Source organism: Pleurodeles waltl, chromosome 7 (genome assembly GCF_031143425.1).
Source record: "Pleurodeles waltl isolate 20211129_DDA chromosome 7, aPleWal1.hap1.20221129, whole genome shotgun sequence".
In the NCBI taxonomy this organism is placed as follows: Eukaryota; Metazoa; Chordata; class Amphibia; order Caudata; family Salamandridae; genus Pleurodeles; species Pleurodeles waltl.
The window spans coordinates 1,320,943,917-1,320,968,156 of record NC_090446.1 but is presented as its reverse complement, the minus strand read 5'-3'; the positions used below and the strand labels follow the sequence as shown (position 1 = coordinate 1,320,968,156).

Here is a 24,240-nt window from a genome sequence, read left to right as displayed (position 1 = left end):
ACATAATCTTCCACAGCATCCGACTCGGAAACTCATAACATGAGATTGAGGAACCCTAGGCGAAATTCCTTGCCAGAGGCTCCATCATATGAGTGAACCCCATACTCCTTGTGTTTTCAGTTCCAATCTACTCATTCGGGTGGATGCATTGTTGTCGAACCTCACAGTCGGGTTCCACGTCATCATCTAGCCATGCAGCGATGTCCTCGTATCGGTGCTGTGTTGTTGACGAGTGGGATCCCACGTCGTCATTGTGTCGGCCACAAAGGGCACTGTGGCAGTTCCAAGTGGCTCAAGGGCCTTGATACTTCAGTTTTTGATTAAAAAACAACTGAAAAGTCCTTTCTCAAGGCCCAGGACTGGACTGACACCTTTTAGCAGGGCAGGACTCACAGTGGCAGAGTCCAGCAGCTAAAGCAGAGTTGAGGGGAAGTCTTTGATGGCCCTGAGACGTCCAGAACAGGAGGCAAGCCAGCAAGCCCTTGAAGTCACTTGGTTCTATAGATGATGTAAAGAGCAAAGTTCAGTCCTCCTCAATGCCCAGGCAAGAGGCAGCAGGCCATCACAGCAATGCAGGTGAGCAGAGTGTCAGACCTTCGTGCCAGCAGAGCAGTCCTTCTTCTTTGCAGAATGTCCTTCAGATCCAGAAGGGTACTGATTTAGTGAGGTTTGGGGTCTAATACTTATATCCAGAACTTTTGAAGTCGGGGAGACATGAAAGAGAGGCACTTGAAGTGCATAAGGTCCATGCCTTTACTTCCCTGGCTCCAGGCAATTTACAGGGGGCTATGCAACTGTTTGTGTGTGCACAGGAACAGCCCTATCCAGGTGTAATCTTCCCTCCCAGGTATCCCAGGAAGCCCCATCAGCCTGTTGATGGGCCATAGGGATGCAAATGTCACATCCCAGTTTCCTTTGTGTGAGACTGTCTTGAGGAAATGCACAAAGCCCAGCTGTCACTCACCCCAGCTGTGTATTCGGTGGCAGGCAGACTGGTTAAAGAAAGAAAATGCCAACTTTCTAAAAGTGGCATTTTCAGACTTACAGTTTAAAGTAAGACTTCACCATCAGTTGTGATTTTAAATTGTGAGTCCAGCAAACTCTAAAGTTCTATATTTTCCCAATTGGAAGTTACATGTAAAGGCTGCTTCAAGGTAACCCCAATGTTAACCTATGGTAGAGATAGGCCTTGCAGTAGTGAAACATGAATTTAATCGTTTTTCACTACTGGGACATGCTAAACGTAAAAGCACATTACCAACTTTTTAAGTGCACTGCACCCTGCCCTTGGTGCTAACTAGGGTGAAATGGCAGGTTAAAACTGCACACAAGCTGTGCAGTAGCCAGGCCTGACATGTTTAAAGGGCTACAATAGTGGGTGGCACAATCAGTGCTGAAGGACCACTAGTAGCATTTAATTTACAGGCCCTGGGCATCTACAGTGCACTTTACTAGGGGTTTACAAGTAAACTAAATATGCCAACTGTGGTTAAACCAATGTTCTAGAGTACAGAGCACCTGTACCTTAGCCCTGGTTATCAGTGATAAAGTGCACATAATCATAAAGCCAGCAAAAACAAAGCCAGAAAAACAGGAGGTCAGAAGGCAAAAAGTTAGGAGAAACTACACCAAGGTTGCCAAGTCTAAGAGTGACAAAAGCTTTTTATGGGATAAGGTTGTTAGACCTGTGCCCAACCTGGAGGACAATTGGATTGCACTTCAGTTGGTCTCTACCCTGTGACCTGTCTGGCTTTGAAGACCCTCTCAGGAGACTAAACTACAACCAGTAAAGCTCTCCAGGTCATTGCAACATGCAAGTCCCTCAACCACTTGAAGGTGGCAATACTCTGAGGCAACATGGCATTCTAGGGAAATGATCACATTTGTATGAGTTTTTGTACCACAAGTGCACTACATTTGCCTAGTGACCGCCTGTTCTTGACTCCACACCTCCTCGTGCCCCCTTTCTTAATCCTAGAGTACTCTTTAACTTCACTTTATAATTTGGCCCTACATTTCTGCTGTTTTTTCTACATTCATGCTCTACGTAAAATCATCTTTGCCATTTCTCTCAATTTCAGAAAAAATCATGGTTCAAGTAGTCGTTGTCTCCCACCTGGACTATGGAAACTGACCATATCATGGTATCACTCATTATTTCCTTTTGAATTCCAAACTTTTTCAAAATGCAGCAGTCCCCCTCATCCTCATCTTTTCTGCCACTCATCTGGTTCTCACTTTCTAACTCCATTGGGCTCCACATTTCTGGCGTTCAATCTTCAAAGCACTTTGTCTTTGCTATTGGGCCATCCATTCCATTGGTCCTTTATATCTCCAGGAAAAGTTCCTTCCTTCTACACCATCCTATCCTCTCTTCTACACCATCCTATCCACTCCAAACTAGGTGGCCTCACGATCTTCTGCTTAGTTCTGAAGTACTGGAACCTCCCTCCCCCCTCACTGGGCAAACAACAAAACTTCCTGGTCATATGTAAGTCTCTTAAAACTTTCATTTTCCTCTGCTTAACTTGCTTTTCATTCACCCTATCTCATGGCTACTGGAATTATTCGGCAATGGAGGACCAATTTATAAGTCAAGTTTGACAAAAAGTTCAGACAAAAAGTGGCAAATTATGCGTCATTATACAGATTTGTTTTTAAAAAACATTATTTTGGCATTTTAAACACTGCTTATTCTCTGTTTCCTTGTCAAGTGGTTTACCTCAGCATGAAATCAAGTGTTACACTTTCTTAGTTACATTTGAACCACCTGAGCTTGAAACACTTTTTTTGTGAATCTGCACTAATGTGCAGGTTTGATTCTTGGCCTCCGCTCAACATCCTGTGAATCTGGCAAATCACATAATCTCTCTGTGCCTAAAAATAAATAAATAAATGAACAGAAATTAATGTAATCTTTTTGCAGTAAATGATGTATTGTGGCAAATCCATATTTATATGGAAAAGGCAGTGGTAGCAGAATCGCATAATTCCAGTGGCTGTCCCAATTTCTTTAAAGTATGCATGGCTGGTTTGGCTTCCTCCAGTGGAGTAATTTTCTTTCACCTCATACTCCTAACTGGGTGGTATATCATTTCACCTCCAATGAAGAGTTTTAATCACATGCATGTAGAACTAATTAATATCCCAGACATACATATTAAATTATTTGGCTTATAGATGCATTGTACACAGAATTATTTTTGTTTTGTTTCTTCACCTTAGCTTTATGTTTTAGTAGGGCTCAAGATGCAAGCTTAGCCTAATGGCCTTTTTAATGTTTGTTTTAGGGTGTGAGGAGAGAGGATGGAGGACTCTCCTTGCAAAAGGTAATACTGCAAGTGTCCTCTGGGGTTACTCATTAGAGTGTTCACAAGCACATATTGGCAAACTGGTAGCGGGTAATTGGAGGAGATGGAATACAGAGGTAGATGGGTTGTTTCAGGAAGATGGGGGACAATGTCATCACAACATACACAGTTTTTTATTTTTAGTATGCGAACAGCAATTTCCAGTTAGATACTTTGAAATCGTCAAATAATAAAACTCTATGTAAATAGGTATACATTTTATAGTGTTTAATTCAGGCATACCTTCCTGTTTCTAAGCACACTCTATATTTGTGTGTGAATTGGTATAAGTTACTGGGCTAATGTGCATGTGTAAATCCGCTCAGCAGATTCAGAGTTACTTAAGGTTAAAAAATATAGATATATAGGGATGAGGAGGCTCCAGCATCGGATCTGCTGATCTGGGGGGAAAAAGCAAGGCCCTGATTGGCTGGCCGCAACCCGACAGAAAAATTGCGGCCGCCATTTTGTTTGTCGCATTGGCTGAGGGGTGGGAAAACAAGAGTGCAAAAACACATAAGGGGTCAGGATACAGGTATCCTAACCCCATATGACACATAGAGATGTCCCTTAGGGACCCCTTGTGGACATAAAATTGACAATATTTTTCATCTGATCCGCGGATCCAGAGAGAAATAAAAAAAAAACTACCAACTACATCCAACCTCATGTTGGCCGTGCGCAGCTTGGGTTTGGGTGCATGCAGGAGGGCTAGCTGCCTGGCCTGGCTACAGGCCAGGTCCTGTGGCCAACCCCCACCACGCACGGCCAAAGGCTGTATACGGCACTGGTTATATTTACCTGTGTGTGTGCTAAAAAACATAGAAATTCACAAAAAAAAAAACTGATGCTCTAAGGTAACTATAACTTGCATCCCTGCCATGCACAGTTTTCAATCATTTTATTGCAAGTTTTGCAGTGATAATATCAATGTTGCCATAGAAGGTATCATCAGTGATGTAATATGTGGAGTAATTACCTATGCATGGTAAAGGCGCGAGTTGTAGTTACTTTAGGGCGCAAGTTATAGTTACTTGAGATAACCATAATTATAACTGCTGAATTTCTATTGTTTTGTCCAAGTAAATTCAGTACCTAACTATAACATCCCTGTAACCTTTGGTTATTTTCCTTAAATTTCTATTTTTTTTAGCTCACACACATGTAAATATAAACAGTGCCGCACACAGCCTTCAGCAGTGTGTGGCAGGGGTTGGCCACAGGGCTTAGCCTATGGCCAGGCCAGGCGACGAACCCTCCTACATGCACCCAAACCCAAGCTTTGCATGGCCAAAGGCCGAGCGCAACATGAGGTTGGATGCATTGGGTGTTTTATATTTTCACATTTTTCTCTGGATCCACGGATCGGATGAAAACAAAAACAAAGAGTCCGTTTTTGCCCATGAGTGGTCCATAAGGGACCCCTCTATGGGGCTCATTCTGAGCCCGGCGGGCGCCGCCCGCTGGGCGGAAACCGCCGAAAGACCGCACCGCGGTCAATAGACCGCGGGGTCATTTTGACTTTCCTGCTGGGCCGGCGGGCGATCGCCAGAAGATCGCCCGCCGGCCCAGCGGGAAAGCCCCTGCAACGAGGAAGCCAGCTTCGAATGGAGCCGGCGGAGTTGCAGGGGTGCGACGGGTGCAGTAGCACCTGTCGCTATTTTCACTGTCTGCATAGCAGACAGTGAAAATCTTTGTGGGGCCCTGTTAGGGGGCCCCACGACACCTGTTCCCGCCATCCTGTTCCTGGCGGGTTTTACCGCCAGGAACAGGATGGCGGGAAGGGGGTCGGAATCCCCATGGCGGCGCTGTAAGCAGCGCCGCCATGGAGGATTCTCTGGCCCAGGGGAAATCCGGCGGGAAACCGCCGGATCCCCTTTTCTGACTGCGGCTTTACCGCCGCGGTCAGAATGGGCACTGAAGCACCGCCAGCCTGTTGGCGGTGCTTCCGTTGCCCGTGGCCCTGGCGGTTTAGGACCGCCAGGGTCAGAATGAGGGCCTATGTGTCCTATGTGGTCAGGATACATGTATTCTGAACCCTTATGTGTTTGTGCACTCTTTTTTCCCCCACCCCCAGCCAATGCACCCTAAGGTAACTATAAATCGTGCCTTCTCCATGCACAGCTAATTACTCAACATATTACATCATTGATGACAACTTCTATGGCATCATTACTATTATCACTGTAACATTTGCAACAAAATTATTTATGTGAATGGCAGGGGCATGAGTTATAGTTACCTTAGGATGCGAGTAATAGTTACTTGAGTTAAGCGTAACTGTACCTGCTGAATTGCTATGGTTTAGTGCAAGTAAATTCAGAACCTAACTATAACATCCCCGTAACCTTAGTTTTTTTTGTCCTATAAAAGGCCAGCTACCAACATAAGCTGCCATAAGGACTGCACATAATGTGGTAGCCCATGCCCAAGTGAAACTGATTAGGTAGCCCAAGATTGAGGAAAATGCTGTTATCATTCTGCTACCTGTTTCTAAATTACGAATACTTCAATGTGAAAACCAGAAAGCTCCAGAAAATAAAAGTATACATTAGTTTAGAAATACGCAAAATGTATACAAAAGTGTTTTCTGTCATATTGAAAAGAGGCTGCATACTGGCTAGACCTGCTGACATTGGAACCTGTCCTCAGCTTTACATCCTATGATTCTAGGCAAATTACTTAATTGCCACTTTCAAATAAATAATTAATAGAAATAATAAATGTATCTTGTTCTGTTGTGAAGCACTATAATGATCTCCAGCCAAGTTCGTTCTATGTTAAAACTGCAACAAAACAAAAAAGAAATATATATAAATAGAAGAGCCAACAAGGTGGCAAAGATAGAATAAGCCCCTCTAATGCACCCTCTTTACAGGTTTCCTTGATCAACAAAGCAAATGTTTTTTGCTTTCTTGCCATCGACCTTAAGGCCCGTATTTATACTTTTTTTGCGCTGCATTTGCGTCGTTTTTTGACGCAAAAACGGCGCAAACTTGCAAAATACCATTGTATTTTGTAGGTTTGCGCCGTTTTGCGTCAAAAAGCGGCGCAAATGCGGCGCTAAAAAAAGTATAAATACGGGCCTAAGGCTCTCATTCCAACATTGACGGGCGGCGGAGGCCGGCCGTCAATGTTGCGCGTCAGGAATACCGCTCCGCGGTCCAGAGACCGCAGAGGGTATTCCAAGTTTTCCCCTGGGCTGGCGGGCGGCCGCCGAAAGGCCGCCCGCCAGCCCAGGGGAAAACGACCTTCCCACCATGAAGCCGGCTCGTAATCGAGCCGGCGGAGTGGGAAGGTGCGACGGGTGCTGTTGCACCCGTCGCGTATTTCACTGTCTGCAAGGCAGACAGTGAAATACATTTTGGGGCCCTCTTACGGGGGCCCCGCGACTCCCCCTCCCGCCATCCGGTTCCCGGCGGGAGAACCGCCAGGAACTGGTTGGCGGGAGGGGGAGTCGGAATCCCCAAGCCGGCGCAGCAAGCTGCGCCGGCTTGGAGGATTCCTTGGGGGCAGCGGGAAACCGCCGGTTTCCCTTCTCTGACCGCGGCTAAGCCGCTGCGGTCAGAATGCCCCGCGGGGCACCGCCGGCCTGTCGGCGGTGCCACCGCGTCCCGCGGCCCTGGCGGAAGTAATCCGCCAGGGTCGTAATGACCACCTAAGTGTTTTGAACCATAAATGGCGCATACATTTCTTTGCGTGCTGCCTCAAATAAGAACAATGACCTCAGTCTGCTAGCACAACAGGAACATCTTCTGAGAGTGATCACATCTTTCTTCTGTTAGAGTGTTCTGTTCTACAATGGTGCCACCCGAGTACATTGACTATGAATACAGTTGTCGCGCCGCGCGGTGCGGCGCGAGCCGAGAGCTCGACTTCTGCCGGGCGTTCGGCTCGGGCCGCGCACCGCGTTATTAAGACGCGGCGCGCCCCCAGCCTCTACTGCGCGTTTCGAGGCCCCAGATTTGCTTGGGGCCTCGTTCTTCCTTCTGCCTTTCACTGTCCCAGGGGTCTCTGAACCCTCTTACCTGTTTTTCTTCGTTTCTTTGTCCTTTCTTCTTTTTGCAGTCTGTTGTGTGCCTTTCTTTATGTCTTTTCCTCCTTCCCAGATTCCTGTGCTTTCCCAGCATTCCTTGTTCCCTATTCTCTATGGTTCCTCTACTATTCTGTTCTATATATTGTTTCCCTATCTAAGATGGTGTCCTTTTACTTCCTGTGGGTCACTTCCTGTTTTTTGGTATATAAGGACTGTGTTTTTCCTCTTTCTTTGCGCTGCAACACTTTCTGCTCAGTTGGTGTCTTCGCTCCTGATTTCCTTGCCTTTTAGTTTTGGACTCAGCATTCTGTGTTTTCTGATTTTTGCTCCTTTTGGATTCCTGTTTGTTTGTTCTTGTTTTTTCTCCAGGACTTTTCCTGTTTGGAGGTTTTTCCCCTTTGGAAGGGGTTTTTCCCTCTGGCGCTACTTTCTGAAGGGCACGGTCTGTTCTTGGTGTCTCCATTGCCTACAGCACCGTGGCTACCAGAAAGAGTCGCCCCTTTTTGGGCCAAAGCCGAACATTGAAGATTCACGCCACCAGATCTGCAAATTCCAGGCGCAAGCAGCACGTGAGTCGTGACAGATTGCAGCGCCTAACCATTCCGACGTCCTCAAACACCATGGATAATACAGTGGCGGCTGCTGCAGATCCGGAGCAATCTCTGTTAACCACGATTCAGCAACAAGCCCAGGAGTTGCAACAACTACGTAATGAAAATGCTGCGTTACGACAGGCTTTGGCCCTCCGCACCAGTGATGTTCCGACAATCTCCGCTTCTACCCCTTGTTTCTCTGGTGAACCAACCAAGCTTCGCGAGTTCTTGGATGCTTTAACGGTGTATTTCGCCTTCCGACCTACTCAATTCTCCCACGACAGGACCAAGGTGGGTTATCTTATCAGTGCCTTATCCGGTCCAGCCTTGGCCTGGGCAACCCCGATGGTGTCCTCCGACGACCCTGTATTGTCAGACAATTCCGCCTTTGTGAGTCGCTTCAAACAAATGTTTAGCCGTCCTGGATTGGAAGCCTCCGCTGAAGAAGCCTTGTGCGACATCCAACAAGGCTCCCAAGACGTCCTGCAATATATAACCCGTTTTCGTCAGCTGGCGGCGGAGACCACTTGGGTGGAACGTACTCTGGTAACATTATTTCGTAGAGGACTCAAAGAAGAAATAAAGGATGAACTAGTGCATTCTACCAGAGCGGAAGATCTTCGTGGCCTGATGGATCAAGCACTGTCCATCGAATATCGTCTTCAGGAACGGAGATCGGAAAAGAAAAGGAGTAGAGGGTTTACCCAGCCAAGTAGCTCACGTGCATACCTGCAGCGTTCCGAGGAACCTCGCACTCCTGCTAGAGACATCGAAGGGGAACCCATGCAGGTGGATACTACCCGAGGTCCGCTCTCTGCTAGTGAACGAGAAGACAGACGCAAGAGAGGGTTGTGCCTGTATTGTGGTTCTGCTGGTCACATACTCCGTACCTGTCCAGTACGTCCGTCCAGACCTTCGGGAAACGCCACCTCCCGTCCTCTGTAAGAAGGGAGGGGACGGGATCTACAGCTATACCTTCCATCAGCTCCTTTAATGACAATACAACTGCCTTGTTCATCTTTCCTGTCCTGTTACAACTTCCTGACGGTCGTCAAGAAAAGACTATGGCATTACTAGACTGTGGTGCTAGTGGTATATACATGGACAAGACATGGGCTGCTGCTAACCTAGTTCCAACTCAAGCAAAAGAAGTACCCGAACAGGTACACACTGTGGATGGATCTTTGATATCCTCTGGTCCTGTAGACACCACTACCCTGATGTTAAGTCTACAGGTGGGAAACTATCAAGAACACATCTCCTTCGATCTTATTACGTCCCCTAACCATACCATCATTCTTGGAATTCCGTGGCTCATTAGACATAACCCATATATAAATTGGGTTACCCGGACAGTCTCTTTGTCTTCGCAATTTTGTCACGAGAACTGTTTTACTTCCGACAAGTATTGGTCTCCGAAAAGATCCTTAGCTACTGAAGGTGCCACTGGTATGTCCATTAATACGGTCCAAGGGGTCCCAGACCACTATTTGGAGTTTCAGGATATTTTCCAAAAACCGTCAAAACCTGTGCTACCTCCACATCGAGAATATGATTGTGCAATTCCATTAGAACCCGGCACAATTGTTCCTTTTGGGAGGATGTACTCCCTCACGGAACCCGAAAGGGAAGTTCTAAAGGAGTATCTGGACGAAAATATACAGAGTGGTCTTATTGTTCCATCGTCGTCTCCGGCTGGGGCCCCTCTCTTTTTTGTGCCCAAGAAGACTAAGGATCTTCGTCCGTGCCTGGATTTTCGAGGTCTGAATAAAATCACCATTAAAGATCGTTATCCTTTGCCTCTCATCAGGGACATACTGGAAGCAATCAGAGGGGCCCAACGTTTTACTAAATTGGATTTACGAGGAGCCTACCACCTTTTACGCATAAGAGAAGGCGACGAATGGAAGACAGCATTCAGGACCCCATTTGGCCATTTTGAATATAGGGTTATGCCGTTTGGTCTTACTAACGCCCCCGCAATCTTCCAGAGATTTATGGACTCAGTGTTTTCAGACCTACTTAATCAGACAGTCGTGATCTACCTAGATGACATTCTTATTTATTCTAGAAATCCTGAACTCCATACTTCCCATGTGAAACAAGTTCTTCAAAGACTTCGTGATCATCAACTATTTTGCAAACCAGAGAAATGTGAGTTCGACATAACGGAAGTCAAATATCTGGGCTATCATTTAAGTCCCACCGGCATAGCTATGGATCAAGAAAAGGTACAAGCTATCCTAGAGTGGCCTTCTCCTTCTACCATAAAAGAAACACAATGTTTCCTAGGTTTAGCAAACTTCTATCGACAATTCATTCTAGACTTTGCCAGTCAGACTAGCCACATAACTCACACCTTAAAGAAGGACAATTTAAAGAAGGGGTTTGTCTGGACTGAGGCTGCTGAAGCAGCCTTTCAAAGCTTAAAGAGAGCCTTCACCCAAGCCCCCATCTTAAGACATCCAGATACCACCAAGCAATTTATAGTAGTAACTGATGCTTCTGAGAGAGCCATCGGAGCTGTCTTACTCCAACGACAAGAGGATGATGGCCTTGAACATCCTGTTTTCTATTTGTCTCATATCCTTTCCACAGCTGAACAACATTATTCCGTACTTGAAAGGGAATTATTGGCTCTGAAAACAGCCTGCCTTGAGTGGAGGCAGTTTCTGATGGGTTCCAAGGAACCATTTGAGGTGAGGACAGACCACCGTAATTTACAATGTTTAAGAAATTTTGTATGCCAGAATAGTCGTCAGGCCCGCTGGGCCTTTTTCTTCAGTCAGTACGATTTTTATATTACATATATTCCAGGATCTCAAAACATTCTGGCTGATGCTCTGTCTCGCCGATATCCAGAGTGTTCTCCTTCCTCATCCCAGTATCTTCTAGAACCTAGTAAGATCATTGGAGTGGCTCAGTCTTTCCTGGAAGAAGTACAACAAGAATACGCCAACCTATCGGATCATGACATAGAAGAACTAAGACCATTATTGTACAAGAAACAAGGATATTTTTATTACCAAGACCTGATATTCCTCCCTACAAACAAGGTGCAAAAGAAAGCATTACAAATGTGCCATGATTCCCCTGTAGCTGGTCACAGAGGAATCAAAGCCACACAAGAACTACTTTCACGATTTTTTTGGTGGCCTACCTGGAAACTGGATGTGGAAAGATACGTTCAGGCCTGTCCCATATGTGCCCAAGTCAAAATACCTCACACCAGACCGGCAGGATTACTACAACCTTTGCCTGTTCCATCGGCCCCATGGCATACTATCTCTATCGATTTTATGTGTTCGCTCCCACCATCAGCAGGAAACCGGGTTATCATGGTCACAGTGGATTCTTTCACAAAGATGGCTCATTTCACTGGCCTAAAGAAGCTGCCTACTTTCCAAGAACTAGGTCAAATATTAATAGATCATGTCTTCCGTCTCCATGGACTTCCACATACCATAATCTCTGATAGAGGATCTCAGTACATCTCCCGATTTTGGAAGCATTTTTGTAAAACACTGAATATGAATAGAGCCCTGTCTTCAGGGTTCCATCCTCAGACCAACGGACAGACTGAGCGTCTGAACCAAGGACTAGAGCAATATCTTCGATGCTTTTGCAATTCTACCCAAAGTAACTGGAGCACTTACCTCTCTTTAGCTGAATTTTCCTACAATAACTCAGTCCATAGTGCCTCCAAGGTCACTCCCTTTTTCTGTTCCTATGGTTTTCATCCTACCTCTTTCCCTACTTCTCCACAATCCAACTCTCCTCTACCTGCTATTAACTATTTCTCCAAACGCCTTCTCCAACTCCATAAACTAATTCGATCTAATTTGTTACATACCAAGAGGTATATGAAGAAGGCTGCAGACAAGAGACGTACAACCAATCCAAATTATCATCTGCAAGATAAAGTCTGGCTCTCCTCCAAATTCTTGCCCTCACGTCTCTCTCAAAACAAGTTCACACCTCGTTACTATGGGCCTTTCCGTATTCTCCAGTTGGTCAATCCTGTCACTGTCCGTCTTCACTTACCCCATACATGGAAGATCCATCCGGTTTTTCATGTTTCTCAGCTTAAACCTTATGTGCCTGATCCTTACTCACGTCAGTTTCCTTGTCCACCTCCTGTCCTTGTGAATGATGCTCCTGAATATGAAGTGCAGGAAATCTGTGACTCTCGTCTTTTTCATAAACGACTTCAGTATCTGATTCATTGGAAGGGTTATCCTCTCAGTGAATGTTCATGGGAAGATGCCTCTTCCGTTCACGCTCCTCTCCTGACTCAACGCTTTCACTGTTTATTCCCTCTTAAACCTGGGCCTTCGGGAGGGGGACCTACTGTCGCGCCGCGCGGTGCGGCGCGAGCCGAGAGCTCGACTTCTGCCGGGCGTTCGGCTCGGGCCGCGCACGGCGTTATTAAGACGCGGCGCGCCCCCAGCCTCTACTGCGCGTTTCGAGGCCCCAGATTTGCTTGGGGCCTCGTTCTTCCTTCTGCCTTTCACTGTCCCAGGGGTCTCTGAACCCTCTTACCTGTTTTTCTTCGTTTCTTTGTCCTTTCTTCTTTTTGCAGTCTGTTGTGTGCCTTTCTTTATGTCTTTTCCTCCTTCCCAGATTCCTGTGCTTTCCCAGCATTCCTTGTTCCCTATTCTCTATGGTTCCTCTACTATTCTGTTCTATATATTGTTTCCCTATCTAAGATGGTGTCCTTTTACTTCCTGTGGGTCACTTCCTGTTTTTTGGTATATAAGGGCTGTGTTTTTCCTCTTTCTTTGCGCTGCAACACTTTCTGCTCAGTTGGTGTCTTCGCTCCTGATTTCCTTGCCTTTTGGTTTTGGACTCAGCATTCTGTGTTTTCTGATTTTTGCTCCTTTTGGATTCCTGTTTGTTTGTTCTTGTTTTTTCTCCAGGACTTTTCCTGTTTGGAGGTTTTTCCCCTTTGGAAGGGGTTTTTCCCTCTGGCGCTACTTTCTGAAGGGCACGGTCTGTTCTTGGTGTCTCCATTGCCTACAGCACCGTGGCTACCAGAAAGAGTCGCCCCTTTTTGGGCCAAAGCCGAACATTGAAGATTCACGCCACCAGATCTGCAAATTCCAGGCGCAAGCAGCACGTGAGTCGTGACAACAGTCAGTTGCTTATCAAGAACAAAAGGCATAGCCTCAGTGACAGACAGCACTGCAGACTTTCCAGCTAAACTTCCAAATGGAATATGAAATATAATCTCTTCAATGTAGCAGGTTTACCAGAGAAATTTAAAGAAATTGATTGGCACTCCTGTAAAAATCATAGATAGATGTTTTTCCAAGAGACATTTGCAAGGACCACACTTTGCCGGCCATCAATTTTTTCAGCACTTGTTGATTGATTGGTGGTTTCTGTTTAAGTGAATCTCAACAGTGATGTGCTATTGATTGGAATACTTAACAATTACCTTTTACATTTCATACCGTTGTTTACTCTCGTTATTTCAGAATAGGAATTATGATCTGGGCCCTATAACATGTTTAGAAAAGCTTGGGGTTGCTGGTAGATATGGGGAGAGAAGGGCGTCTATGCCAGTGGTAATTAATTATTCCAGGCATTATAAAAACCCACTTTGAGCCTTTGGGTGAATTTAAAGCATTACCCTTTAAGGAACTAGGCTGAGCCTGAAGAAATGATCCATCCTAATACTCCACATAAACTTTCTTTTATTAGAACGTCCTAAAAGCCTTCAATTGGAACACTCCCTCCGAAATCTATTTAAAGTGACTTATCCTTCTCATGGTTCACTGAGTCACATTGATTATTTCTAGTGAATGCAGATCATTTGTTTCTTTTATTACATATATGCTAGTGAAAGGAAGAATTGAGAGCAATCAAGCGCCACAAAGGTACCCACTGTGTATCTTAAAGAAAATAACGAGCCTGTTGTTCCAACTTATTAAATAAAAAATACTGGCCTTGAAAAATTGTAGAAAACAGCATGGTCGAAAATTGATCTGAGTGCAATATTTATCCTGTTTCCTATTTTGAAAGCACACCTATAGTTTCAAATCCTTAATTTGTAGTTGCTTGTTTTTAAACAAAATTGAAGCATGCCTGTGGCTGCACACAGCTAGTACAGGCATGACTACAATTGTCCGAAAACAGTACACACCACTCAGTGTGAAATTATGATGCTGCACACCCCTTTATAGGTGCTAAGGGCTGTGTTCACTGTTCATCAGTGATACTTATGAATTCATTTCCATTCACAATCAGTTGATCATTTCTTCAACATGGTTTCAAATTCATCTGTGAATGCACCTTTTGTATCAAAAGAATCATACAATGCATTTCGAGCAAAACTGATCTGTCTGACAGTGCTCTTTCAAAGACGCCATGAATCAAAAACATGTAGTGTTGATCACAAAAAATCATTAGAATCACAGAGCTATTTTTTTAATCAAAGATCGGTACCAAGAACACTGTGCTTAGCGTCATAATACCACAGGGAGATGTGTATTGTTTTTGGAGAAAATTGATCTGAAACAGACTGATTTCATTCTAAACTCTTCTATGCTGCCTCTACTGGAGTAGTTTCATTAATACTCTATTGTCAATACACTTTTGTATACAGATGAGACTTATGGCTAGATCTTCCCCAGGCTGGGCTGGAAATTACATCATTTCTATGTCAACCACTTAGTATAGTGAAGGATGATTAGATAGAGAGAGTCACAAAAGCACGTTAGACTTTGCATCCACGATCAAAAAAGATAATGAGGAAAATCTACTGGAAATCGAAAAAGCAGATTCTTTCCTCATCACTTTGATCAAGTCCAGGCAAGAGGTCTGCAGCAAGCGGTTGCTTTGTAGGTTTGAGAAATTATGAATGGAAACAATATTGGATCCCAATTCCAAGAAGGCAATCAGGTACAAACGCATTACTGTAAACGAGTATTTTTAGCTGAATCTCCTGATGTCTTAATATGTCCATGTTAGGAATGCACCTCTCTATTGTGCTTTTGTAGACTTGAACTACACTTTTGATAGCATTTCTAGAATTAAGTTAAGGGATGATCTGAAAAGAATGGAAGTTTTCCCCCTTAAATGGTAGGCAATATTATGCACTTGTAATCTTGCTTGGTTTAGGTAGGGCATACAAATGATACGTACAGTTGATTTTGATGATGTCCTAAGTGGCATCAAGGAAGACTGTGTACTTCCAATAGCAAAGCCTCAGGAGGCTTCACTGTCAGAACTTTAGAATGGTGGCCCAACTGTCATAAGGTCACCCCAGAGCTTTCTGTGTTCTGATGTGTATTTTCCTGTGCTGGAGTGCAATTTGTGCACACCATCATAAATTACTCTGCGTAGAAAATTGTGAATTATTCTGCTTCAGGTCCAAGCAGCTTCTTTTTTGGAGTGGCTCAATCGTGATGTTTCAGAGTGGTAGTGTGGTAAAGTAGTGGATGTACAAACCATCCCTAACTAAATTGTAATGGTTCCCAATCCTACATTTTTTTATTAAACTTTGCATTGTGATATGAAAAAGTTGCCACAACGTTCCAAGCACCATAAAAAATAGGGTAGTGGTACCTTACTTAATCAGCGTTGCACTCTCCCCTCATGTGAACTCCACTCATTCACCTACTATTTCCAGTGGTGTAATGAAACTTGAGGGCCCCCCGCAAAGTACATGGAGGGGGACCCGTCCTCCCTGGCCCACCACATGGGAGAGCTGAGCCTCCCCACACTGTGGGGACTGCATGGGCTAATGTTACACAACTGCCCATTTCTCTTCCTGGTTTGCACATTGAGCTTAAAAAATTCCTCACTCCAGTCAACACTTTAGTGTAGATTTTCCTGGATGAAAGAGACTTGCAAGTCTTCCGGATCTACACTCTGCAAGGGAATGGGCTTTACAGCTTTTAATCAAGAGCAATAGGTTCAAGGTAACTCCTCCCTCTCATTGTGTGCATTGTGAGTGAACCCCTTTGAAGTGGCTGGTTGAAAGCTAAAAGTATGTGGCATAAGTGCTTTAAAACCAAAATGTTGATGCAACTGCAATACACAGTTGCAGAGCAGAAGAGATGGTTTTTCTCATATTTCATCATTAATATAAGTGACCAAAATAGCTAGAACTTAGCTTCATCGCTGCTCTTTTCAGCTCAGGCTACCTTTAAAGTCAGAAGTGGGTTCTTTCTAGTATATTTTCCAGTCAAAACATATACATTGAATTTCACACCATATTTCCTGGTAGTCGATATGTTCTTGGCACAGCGGGTGTAGGATAAACATGCACTCTAGTATTAAATAGTATGATTAAAAAGAGGTGTTGGAAAATCCACCCTCACCACCCCTGCTCAAATTAGTAACCCTGGCAGCTGCTCGGGGAGCCTGTGTGCAACAGGAAAAGTAAAGAACAGGAAGAGCAAAGAAAATCCAACAGTTTAGTGGGTGCATCTTTTCAAAAGGGTTCATGTAGCTTGTTCTACTCTGTAGTAAGTAGCCAGAGCAGAAGACAAACATCTGATTTTTAAAGCAAAAAAGAAAGGTAACATGGCACTCCTAGGGCCTAATTGCGACATTGGTAGCCCCACCACAGGACTGCCAATGCCACAGGGAGGGCACCACAGACATGCCTATTACAGTGTTCCTGCCAGGCTGTCTGGCAGAAACATTGTAAGAGTGCTATGGTATTGGCTCCCTTCAGGGAGCTGAGGCCCAGAGCCAATACCATAGCTCACCGGCTGGGCAGGGAGGCCCCCGGTACTAGCTTTCCACCAGCCTTTCCATGGCAGGGTGATCGTCATGGATAGGTTGGCAGAAAGCTGAGTTGTAATCAGCACAACGGTGCTGAGTTCAGCACTGCCATGGCTGAGTACGACTCAGACAGCTTCAGCCCAGCTGGTGCAATGTTCCTGGTGGTGATGGCGGTCTTTAGGTGGTCCCGTCTGCCAGGGTCGTAATGTGGCAGTGGGACCACCTGGAGTGCGGTGGTCCCACTGCCACCGCAAGCGTGGCGGTCTGAAGACCTCTACACTCGTAATGAGGCCCTTAGTTTGACTCTACCCAATAGATTAACATTAATGCTCCGGCAAGAAGAGGTGAGTTTGTAGTCCTCAATTTATTTAAGAAATTAGTGTGAGCTCGTGGTTGATTAATCCCAGGTTATAGATCATGACTGAGGACGAAAGGGGAACGTTTTAGGGCACTAAGATAATCAAGCTGAAGTGACATAAGGACACCAGAGCCAAAAAGTATGATAGTAGTTTCCCATGCATTGCCGAAGTGACGGTTTTGACCCTTTCATTCATGGAAATTGGTGGATTGGTGGATTTGACCTTCGAGGAATGGACACTAGCTAGACGAAAGTAGATGTATGGATCCTGAATGAGGACGTCATTATAGAAAGAATAAAAGAGATATATTTAAAATTTCTGTCTGAGGACAGGTGTTTTACCTGAGTGTAGCTGCTGCTAGGAAAGAAGAACTGCATTCAATAGCCTGGCTCTCTGAACAGTGAAATGGGGCACACCTCTGAAAGTGCATCATGTTCTTCCAATGTGTAGTTAAGTTTGGTCCATGGATTAGAGGTAAGATGTGGTGGTCATGATGCCAGGGCTGGACTGGAGAACCAAAAGCAGCCCTGACACAATGCTCGAACCAGGTCCCTCTCCCTTCTTCTCCTTGTCCTACGTCTTGCTTTCCATCCATCCATTCCCTCACTCCTTCTCTTCTCTCTCTCTCCCCTCCCTCTCGACTGCTTTCTCTCAACCTTCCCCCTCCATTGAAGCCTCTCCTTGCCTGCCGCAATTACCCTCAGGGAGCTCAGGAAAGTGACATAGGAACCAGCAGCGGCCCTGGACTTTCAAAACGGGCCTTTGTGGGCTCCAGCCCACGGGGAAATGCCAGTTGAAAAGAAAGGCCTGTCCGAGCTTGCATGGTTTCTTATTGTATTGCACTGCTATTTGGGATGAATGTTGGGGCTTAGGGAAATGTGTTTTAAGGTACTTTGCTAGATGATGATGAGTGGTTGGAGTGCCCAAACAGAGAGCATGACATAAGCATCATGGTAATTTTTGTGCCTCTAATTTGTCGTTAGTGTTCTGGGAAGTGGTAACTTGGAAGTACTCATGCCAAGAGTTTGTTTATGTTCCCATTCATTTGTCTTTGTGGGTGGAGAAGGAAAGGGGAACGTTTAAATAATCAGACATCTGTGAAAACAGATCGGAATATTATCCGTGCGGACCAGTGATATGACCTTGACATCAATGATCACAGCTAAGTATTATGGGTGATCCTCAGGCAGCTGGTTTTGGATCTTTGAGTGATGGATGTGAACACTGGATCTACTGTATTGTATTCCGGGATCAGTAGGAGAAGATCTCAAAGGGAATTTGGCGTGAAATCCATGAAATGCACCTGCTTTAAGAGTACACAGGCATACTTAGGGCTCTAGGGAGATGACGTATATTTATAATTTTTGAAAATCCTGTTTGACAAGGCATTTTGTGGTAATGTGACACAATATTCATTTCTAGATGCAAAGTACAATAATTAGACAAATATATGAGCTGTCTCTTTTACAACATGTGCCTTAATAAGCGTTCTTATATCATTTTATTTACTTCCACAGAACGTGGCTTAATTGCTATTGCTTCAGTATCTCACAATCCTGAACAACCCAGCAGAATTGAAGCACGCCTAACCCGATTGACCTTCCTAAATTATATAGGCCATCAAAAATGAAGAATTATTTTATAATACTTGAGAAAGAGAACATTTACATACATATGCCTTTATAAAACATAAGTATTTTTCTAAAATAAGGAAAGCTTGCTGGGAACGGATTGCACATTTGCCGAACTGAGATAAAAACAAAAAGTTTAAGAACTGCTCAGGACCAGAGAAGAAAGGATAACAGAAGAAACAACAATAAAGGAAGCAGAGATAGAATAACTATACAAGAGAACACAATAAGTAAAGTGAATCCCTTAGCATTGCAAAGAAAACCAGACAGACAATAAAGAAACAGAAAAGTAGTTAAAGATGGCAAACTCTCAGCTAAAGTGCCTAGAGGAAGATGAGGCCTACTTGGAGGTGACTGAATCCTGTCCTGATTTCTATTACTCTGAGGGCCAGCGTCTAGCTTTGGAGGCTCTCCTATCTTTGGGACCTGAGGCATTCCAGGACTGCCTCAAAAAGGACAGACTACGCCACTTTTTGTCAGAGGAGGAAGTTGCCCGCCTCCAGGGTCTGGTGGAGGACTACCAGCCAGAGGAAGTTGAACCTGAGGAGGACCCTGAGCTTGGTGAAGACGTGAGTCTCACCTATTGGCCAGGGAAAACTGACACACCCACACCAGTCTTGGAGCTGGGCTGGCCGGAACAAGGTCTTTGGAAAGGGATCACCCGTGCAGAGGTGTTTACCCACCCTCCTGCTGAGAACACGCCCCCCATCAAAGAGGTTGTACGGCGCACTATACAGAATGCCACCAAGGTATGTTGAGAAGTTATACACTACTTGTTCTAAGTGTACATTCAGGTTTGCAAAGTGTTTTTACAAGATTACCATAATATATGTTCAGATATAATGATGCAGAGTCCCACTACAATGACTTGAGTTTTCTTTGAGAGTAAAATTTATATTAACCTTTTATTGCCCACTAAAACGCCCTGGAAGAATTGACTATTTATAACCATGCACCTTAATGTGTTCCCCATTTTTCAATGCATCCTATTTGACCTAGACAGAGAATGGGATCTTCTGTTAATTAATTACTACAATAACTGTTTTGACAGAACAGCTTCACAGGTGATAGATGCATTAGAGTCCGTGATTTAGCGGATCAATTATGAACAGCAGAAACCAATGGAGCTTCTTTGGGGTGGTGACTTTAATGGCCATCACTGCTTAATATCTTCAAACGCTAGCTGTGGCTTAGCAGAGTAGATAATAATGAAGAGTCACTGGTGCACTTTAGGCATGACAAGTATGGTTACATAAATAATCATTTGTAAAATATAACCTCAAAATGTTCAATGAGGAAAAGGTGGTCTGGTACCAACATTTTTGGGTAGGGACTGCCCCTCCACTATTGACTAAACTGACTTCAGAGATCATGCATTGCTGTGCTGTAGTTGGAAGGGGGTGAGGTTGAAAATGCCTTTGACTAGAACAGGGTATATGCCACTTCTAGGAAGGAAAAATGGTTTTAAGATCAAATGGGCCAAGGTAGACAAGGATACCTTTCTGTCCTCCCTGCTCCATGATAAGTAATTTGCTTTCTCCCTTGGAAGCTGAACCATTTGAGATTAAGGCGGCTTTTTCGGGATATTGCACACACAACAGACTAGCACTCACAAGAGTGTCTGATCCAGCAAAGTCGTTCCCCAGGGGCTGGTTTAATTCAGCATGCACTAAAGCCCTTGCTAAACTCCAGGCTGCTTAATGTGCCGAGCTGAGGGATAGAGGCCTGATAAAAAGGGCAAGGACTGAGTATTTATCAGATAATAAGGGAGGAAAGGGTTAGGGAGATCAGGGAAAAGGCATGGGAGGATCTTAGAGTAGCGAGTCAAATTAAAGATAGCACCACCTTCCGGACAGTGCTGAACTCCCCATATTTTATAGTTCTGTCGGATTATTCCACATAGGTTCATGTGCAGGATCTGCAATGGAACGAGCATTTCTCTAACATTTACTGATATGATCAGGGGGCTTTAGGAAGTGGGGTCTATATGATAAATGCGGCCGTTCCTATGCCTCTGGTGTTCGAAGTAGAGGAGGTAATGATGGACATTAGGGGGAGTTGTAGAGGGAAGGCACCTGGCCCGGATGGGGTCCCTTTGGACCTATACCTGGATTACCAGGAGGTTTGGGATCCATTGATCATCAACGTTTTTAATGCGATCGCAATGGTCAGCCCATCCCTTTCATGGAAAAGATCAGTTATTGTCTTCATTTATAAAATAGGATTCAACCAATGAATTACAGACCCATGTCTCTTTAGGACTCCACAGCCAAAATAATGGGTTATGTTCTACTCCAAAGGTTAGAAGTGTGGGCAAACACCAATAACATTCTTGAAGATATCCAGTATGGGTTTAAGAAGGGAATGGGCACAATAGACCAGTGCCTGAACGTGAGCATGGTTATAGCAAAATATGCTGACACTAAGAAAGGCCCTTTTTTCATGGCTAAAATTGACCTATGTGCAGCTTTTGACTGCGTTACACACTCTAAGCTCCGGGCGCTCATGACTGAGATGAGCATTAGAGAAGATATCATTAGCTTTATTAGACAACTATATTCAGAGGTTAAAGCACCTGTTCATTTTTGAAAGGATAGTGAGTGTACAGACTTGTTCGATATAGAGCGAGGAGTGAGGCAAGGTGGTGTCTTCGCTCCCTTCCTCTTCTCGCTCTATACAAACAGAATTGAGGCAGCACTTACCTCCAGATCAAGAGACCTCCCTCCCATGTGGGAACTCGCCCCCTTCCGATTCTGCTCCACGCTGATGATGCAATTTTATTTGCAAGAATGGGCAGAGCATTACAGGGGCTTATTGACGATTACATCAGTTTTATGAGGGATCTTGACTTACAGGTTAATGCAAATAAAACATTTACTATGAGGTGTGGAAGCGTCCTAAGAAATTCCCACTTTTTCATATTAACAATGTCAGAGTTGAGAAGACAATGGCCTTTTCTTACCTCAGTGTCATTTTCAACAGTTAATTTACATGGAAGCCAATGGTATCTAGTAGAATAGTTAGGCTGGAAAAGACCATAGTGGGGTTGCAGAACATTTGCAAAAATCTGGGCACTAAACCTGTGAAAGACCTACTGATTGTCTATACTTTGAAGTCGGTGTCTACTGCAACCTAAGGGTCAGTTATATGGGGTATGGTGGACACTGGCAAGTTACAGAGGGTAGAAAACACATTTTTTAAGAAAGCATTAGCTGTTCCTCATGGTTTTTCCACCATTACGTGCCATGAGGAACTTGGTATGCCCTACGTTGAGGACAAAATCAAACTAGCACCACTTCTCCTGTGGCGATCTAGTTGGCCAAGGAAGTCTCCCCCACTAAATCAAATGGTTATTAAAGACTGCTTAAATCTGTCTGCAGCTCTGGAGATTCCCTGGCTTGCGTATGTCGAAGAGTCCTTAGAGGATATTGGATTGTTGGAGTTGTTTACCGGCTCTAGTGCATGTGGTAGCTACTCAAAGGCTGAGGAAGCAATATATGGAGAAAGCTACGACCTCTATAGAAGCTGCCAATCATAAACCTACCTAAGCAGCTGCACACGCGGGGAGGGACCCAAATGTATTTATCCATGATCCAGAATTATCAACATCATTATGTCCTTAACAGATTTCACTTTAATTATCTCCCAATTATGGTGGGTTATCCGTCGACTTGTCACACTCTTTTGGACCTCACACCCTCTCCTTATGATGGTAAACCTACTCAGACTAATTGTCACATTATGTTTTTTTTGCCCTTTTTCTGCAAGACCCAGGAAAAATCTCCTTCTGCCACTTCTTAAATTACTTATCTTTCGCAAGTGTCAACCAGCGTTGTCATTCCTTCAGCAACTGCATTCTCCGTTGGTGTGTTGCGTGGTGGCAAAATTTATCTTGCAAGCTTTGAAATTAAGAAGGATTTCTCAAAACTGATAGGCAATTCAATCCAGTAATTATACTGCCTCTGTTATTTATATGAAGGCTGGTCCCTTTTCTCATTGTTTTTATATAGGTTTTATTACTTCTCTCTTTATGTGTTTGCATCTATATTGTGTATTTATGATTGCTGATTGTTGATAGGTTTTTATTATATATTTGCGATACCTGTTTTGTTTTGTGCTTTTATGCTGTAGAAATACAGCGAATAAAGTTATGAAATTGAACTTTTATCATTTTTCGCATGTTTCTGATGCCACACATTTTCTCTTATGATTTTGCTTGTAAAATGGGAGAACAGCCAGCTGGTTTTCCATTCAAGTACCCCTACACCTAACATTCCCTGTAATGTCTTTGTGGATAACCTTGACATAATTGTGGAATGGCTGCATATTGTAAGGATAACTAATGACTAGTTTTAACCAGATTAAAATTGATAAATTGACATTGCGGGATGGTCATTTTCAAAGCCATCTTCAATTGAATGTTACCACAACTAACTGAATGTCTGTACTTGAATCTCATTCTTGGCTTCTATAATTCACTTTGGAAGTTGCTGATATTGCATGTCTGGATTTAAGGCAGCAAAACGTTGGGTGCAGAAAGTTGCAGTGATTAGTTACAAGGTCTATTGTGAAGAACTGAGCTCCTATTTCAATCTAGGTGCTTTTCTATGTATTTGGTGGCACAGTGCCTTCTCAATTGAATTATCAGAGACCTCTTGGTGTGAGTTTGAGCAACTCTCTTAAATATCCTCACTGTGATCTGATCCATCCGTATTTTTAAGGTTTTGTATAGTACATGGCTTAATTTACACATGATCTGCATGAAGCTTTTATAACGTAGTGTGATGTCACAGGCCTTACTTGCTCCCTCAGTCACAATAAGGCTATGTATTGCTTATTGGCTTCCACTATGAAATTTTTCTCAATCCTGCTCTATGAAGAATTAGGCCATATGAGAACCTCCTGATTTTTAATACTGTGTAATCCTACAAACACAACTGATTTAGGAGTTCAGACTTTCTCTATCCATCTGTTTTTCGTACTGTCTAGCGGGAGCTCTGTTGATGTGCCTTGTGAATCTTTTAACCACCTAGGGGTAGATTTACAAGCCCTGTGCACCACCGGTGCGTCACTTTTTGTGACACACTAGCAGGGCATAGTGTAGACTCATATCTACAAGGCCACGCAAAGCCACTTTGCGTGGCTTTTTTATGGCCTTGTAGACATGGTGTAATGCAGGGCGCAAGTAACTGCGTTGGCTTACACTGTGTCAGGGAGACGTACCATGGGCATTGCAGTGGGTGTTCCCACCCAACACCAATGGGTTGTAACACATTCCCAGGTTTACAAGATTCTGTAAACCTGGGAATGCGTAAAAACTGTAGGTCTTCCCAGGGCTGACGCAAGGAGGAGAAATTCTATGTGTGCCGTGTGCAGCACACATGGAAAGAGGAAAATGGCTCCCAGGATTGTTTTTGTGCAGGAAGGTGCCTCTTCTAGTACAAAACAATCCTACTGACAACGCAGACACCCTTTCACCATGGCGCAAAGGTCCCTGCATTGGTGCTAGGCAGCAATTTGTGAGCCAGCACA

General features: G+C 44.2%; 1 protein-coding gene across 2 annotated transcripts in view; it reads left to right on the top strand.

Annotated features, from left to right (window-relative positions):
- FAM83E (family with sequence similarity 83 member E) overlaps positions 1-24,240 on the top strand; it is a 379,140-nt gene that overhangs the window by 44,443 nt on the left and 310,457 nt on the right. For both annotated transcript variants that reach the window (XM_069200658.1, XM_069200657.1), the window contains exon 2: positions 18,595-19,457. In XM_069200658.1, coding sequence (XP_069056759.1) covers positions 19,008-19,457 — 450 coding nt within the window. In that variant the 5' untranslated portion in view covers positions 18,595-19,007. The remainder of the gene's footprint in view (positions 1-18,594; positions 19,458-24,240) is intronic.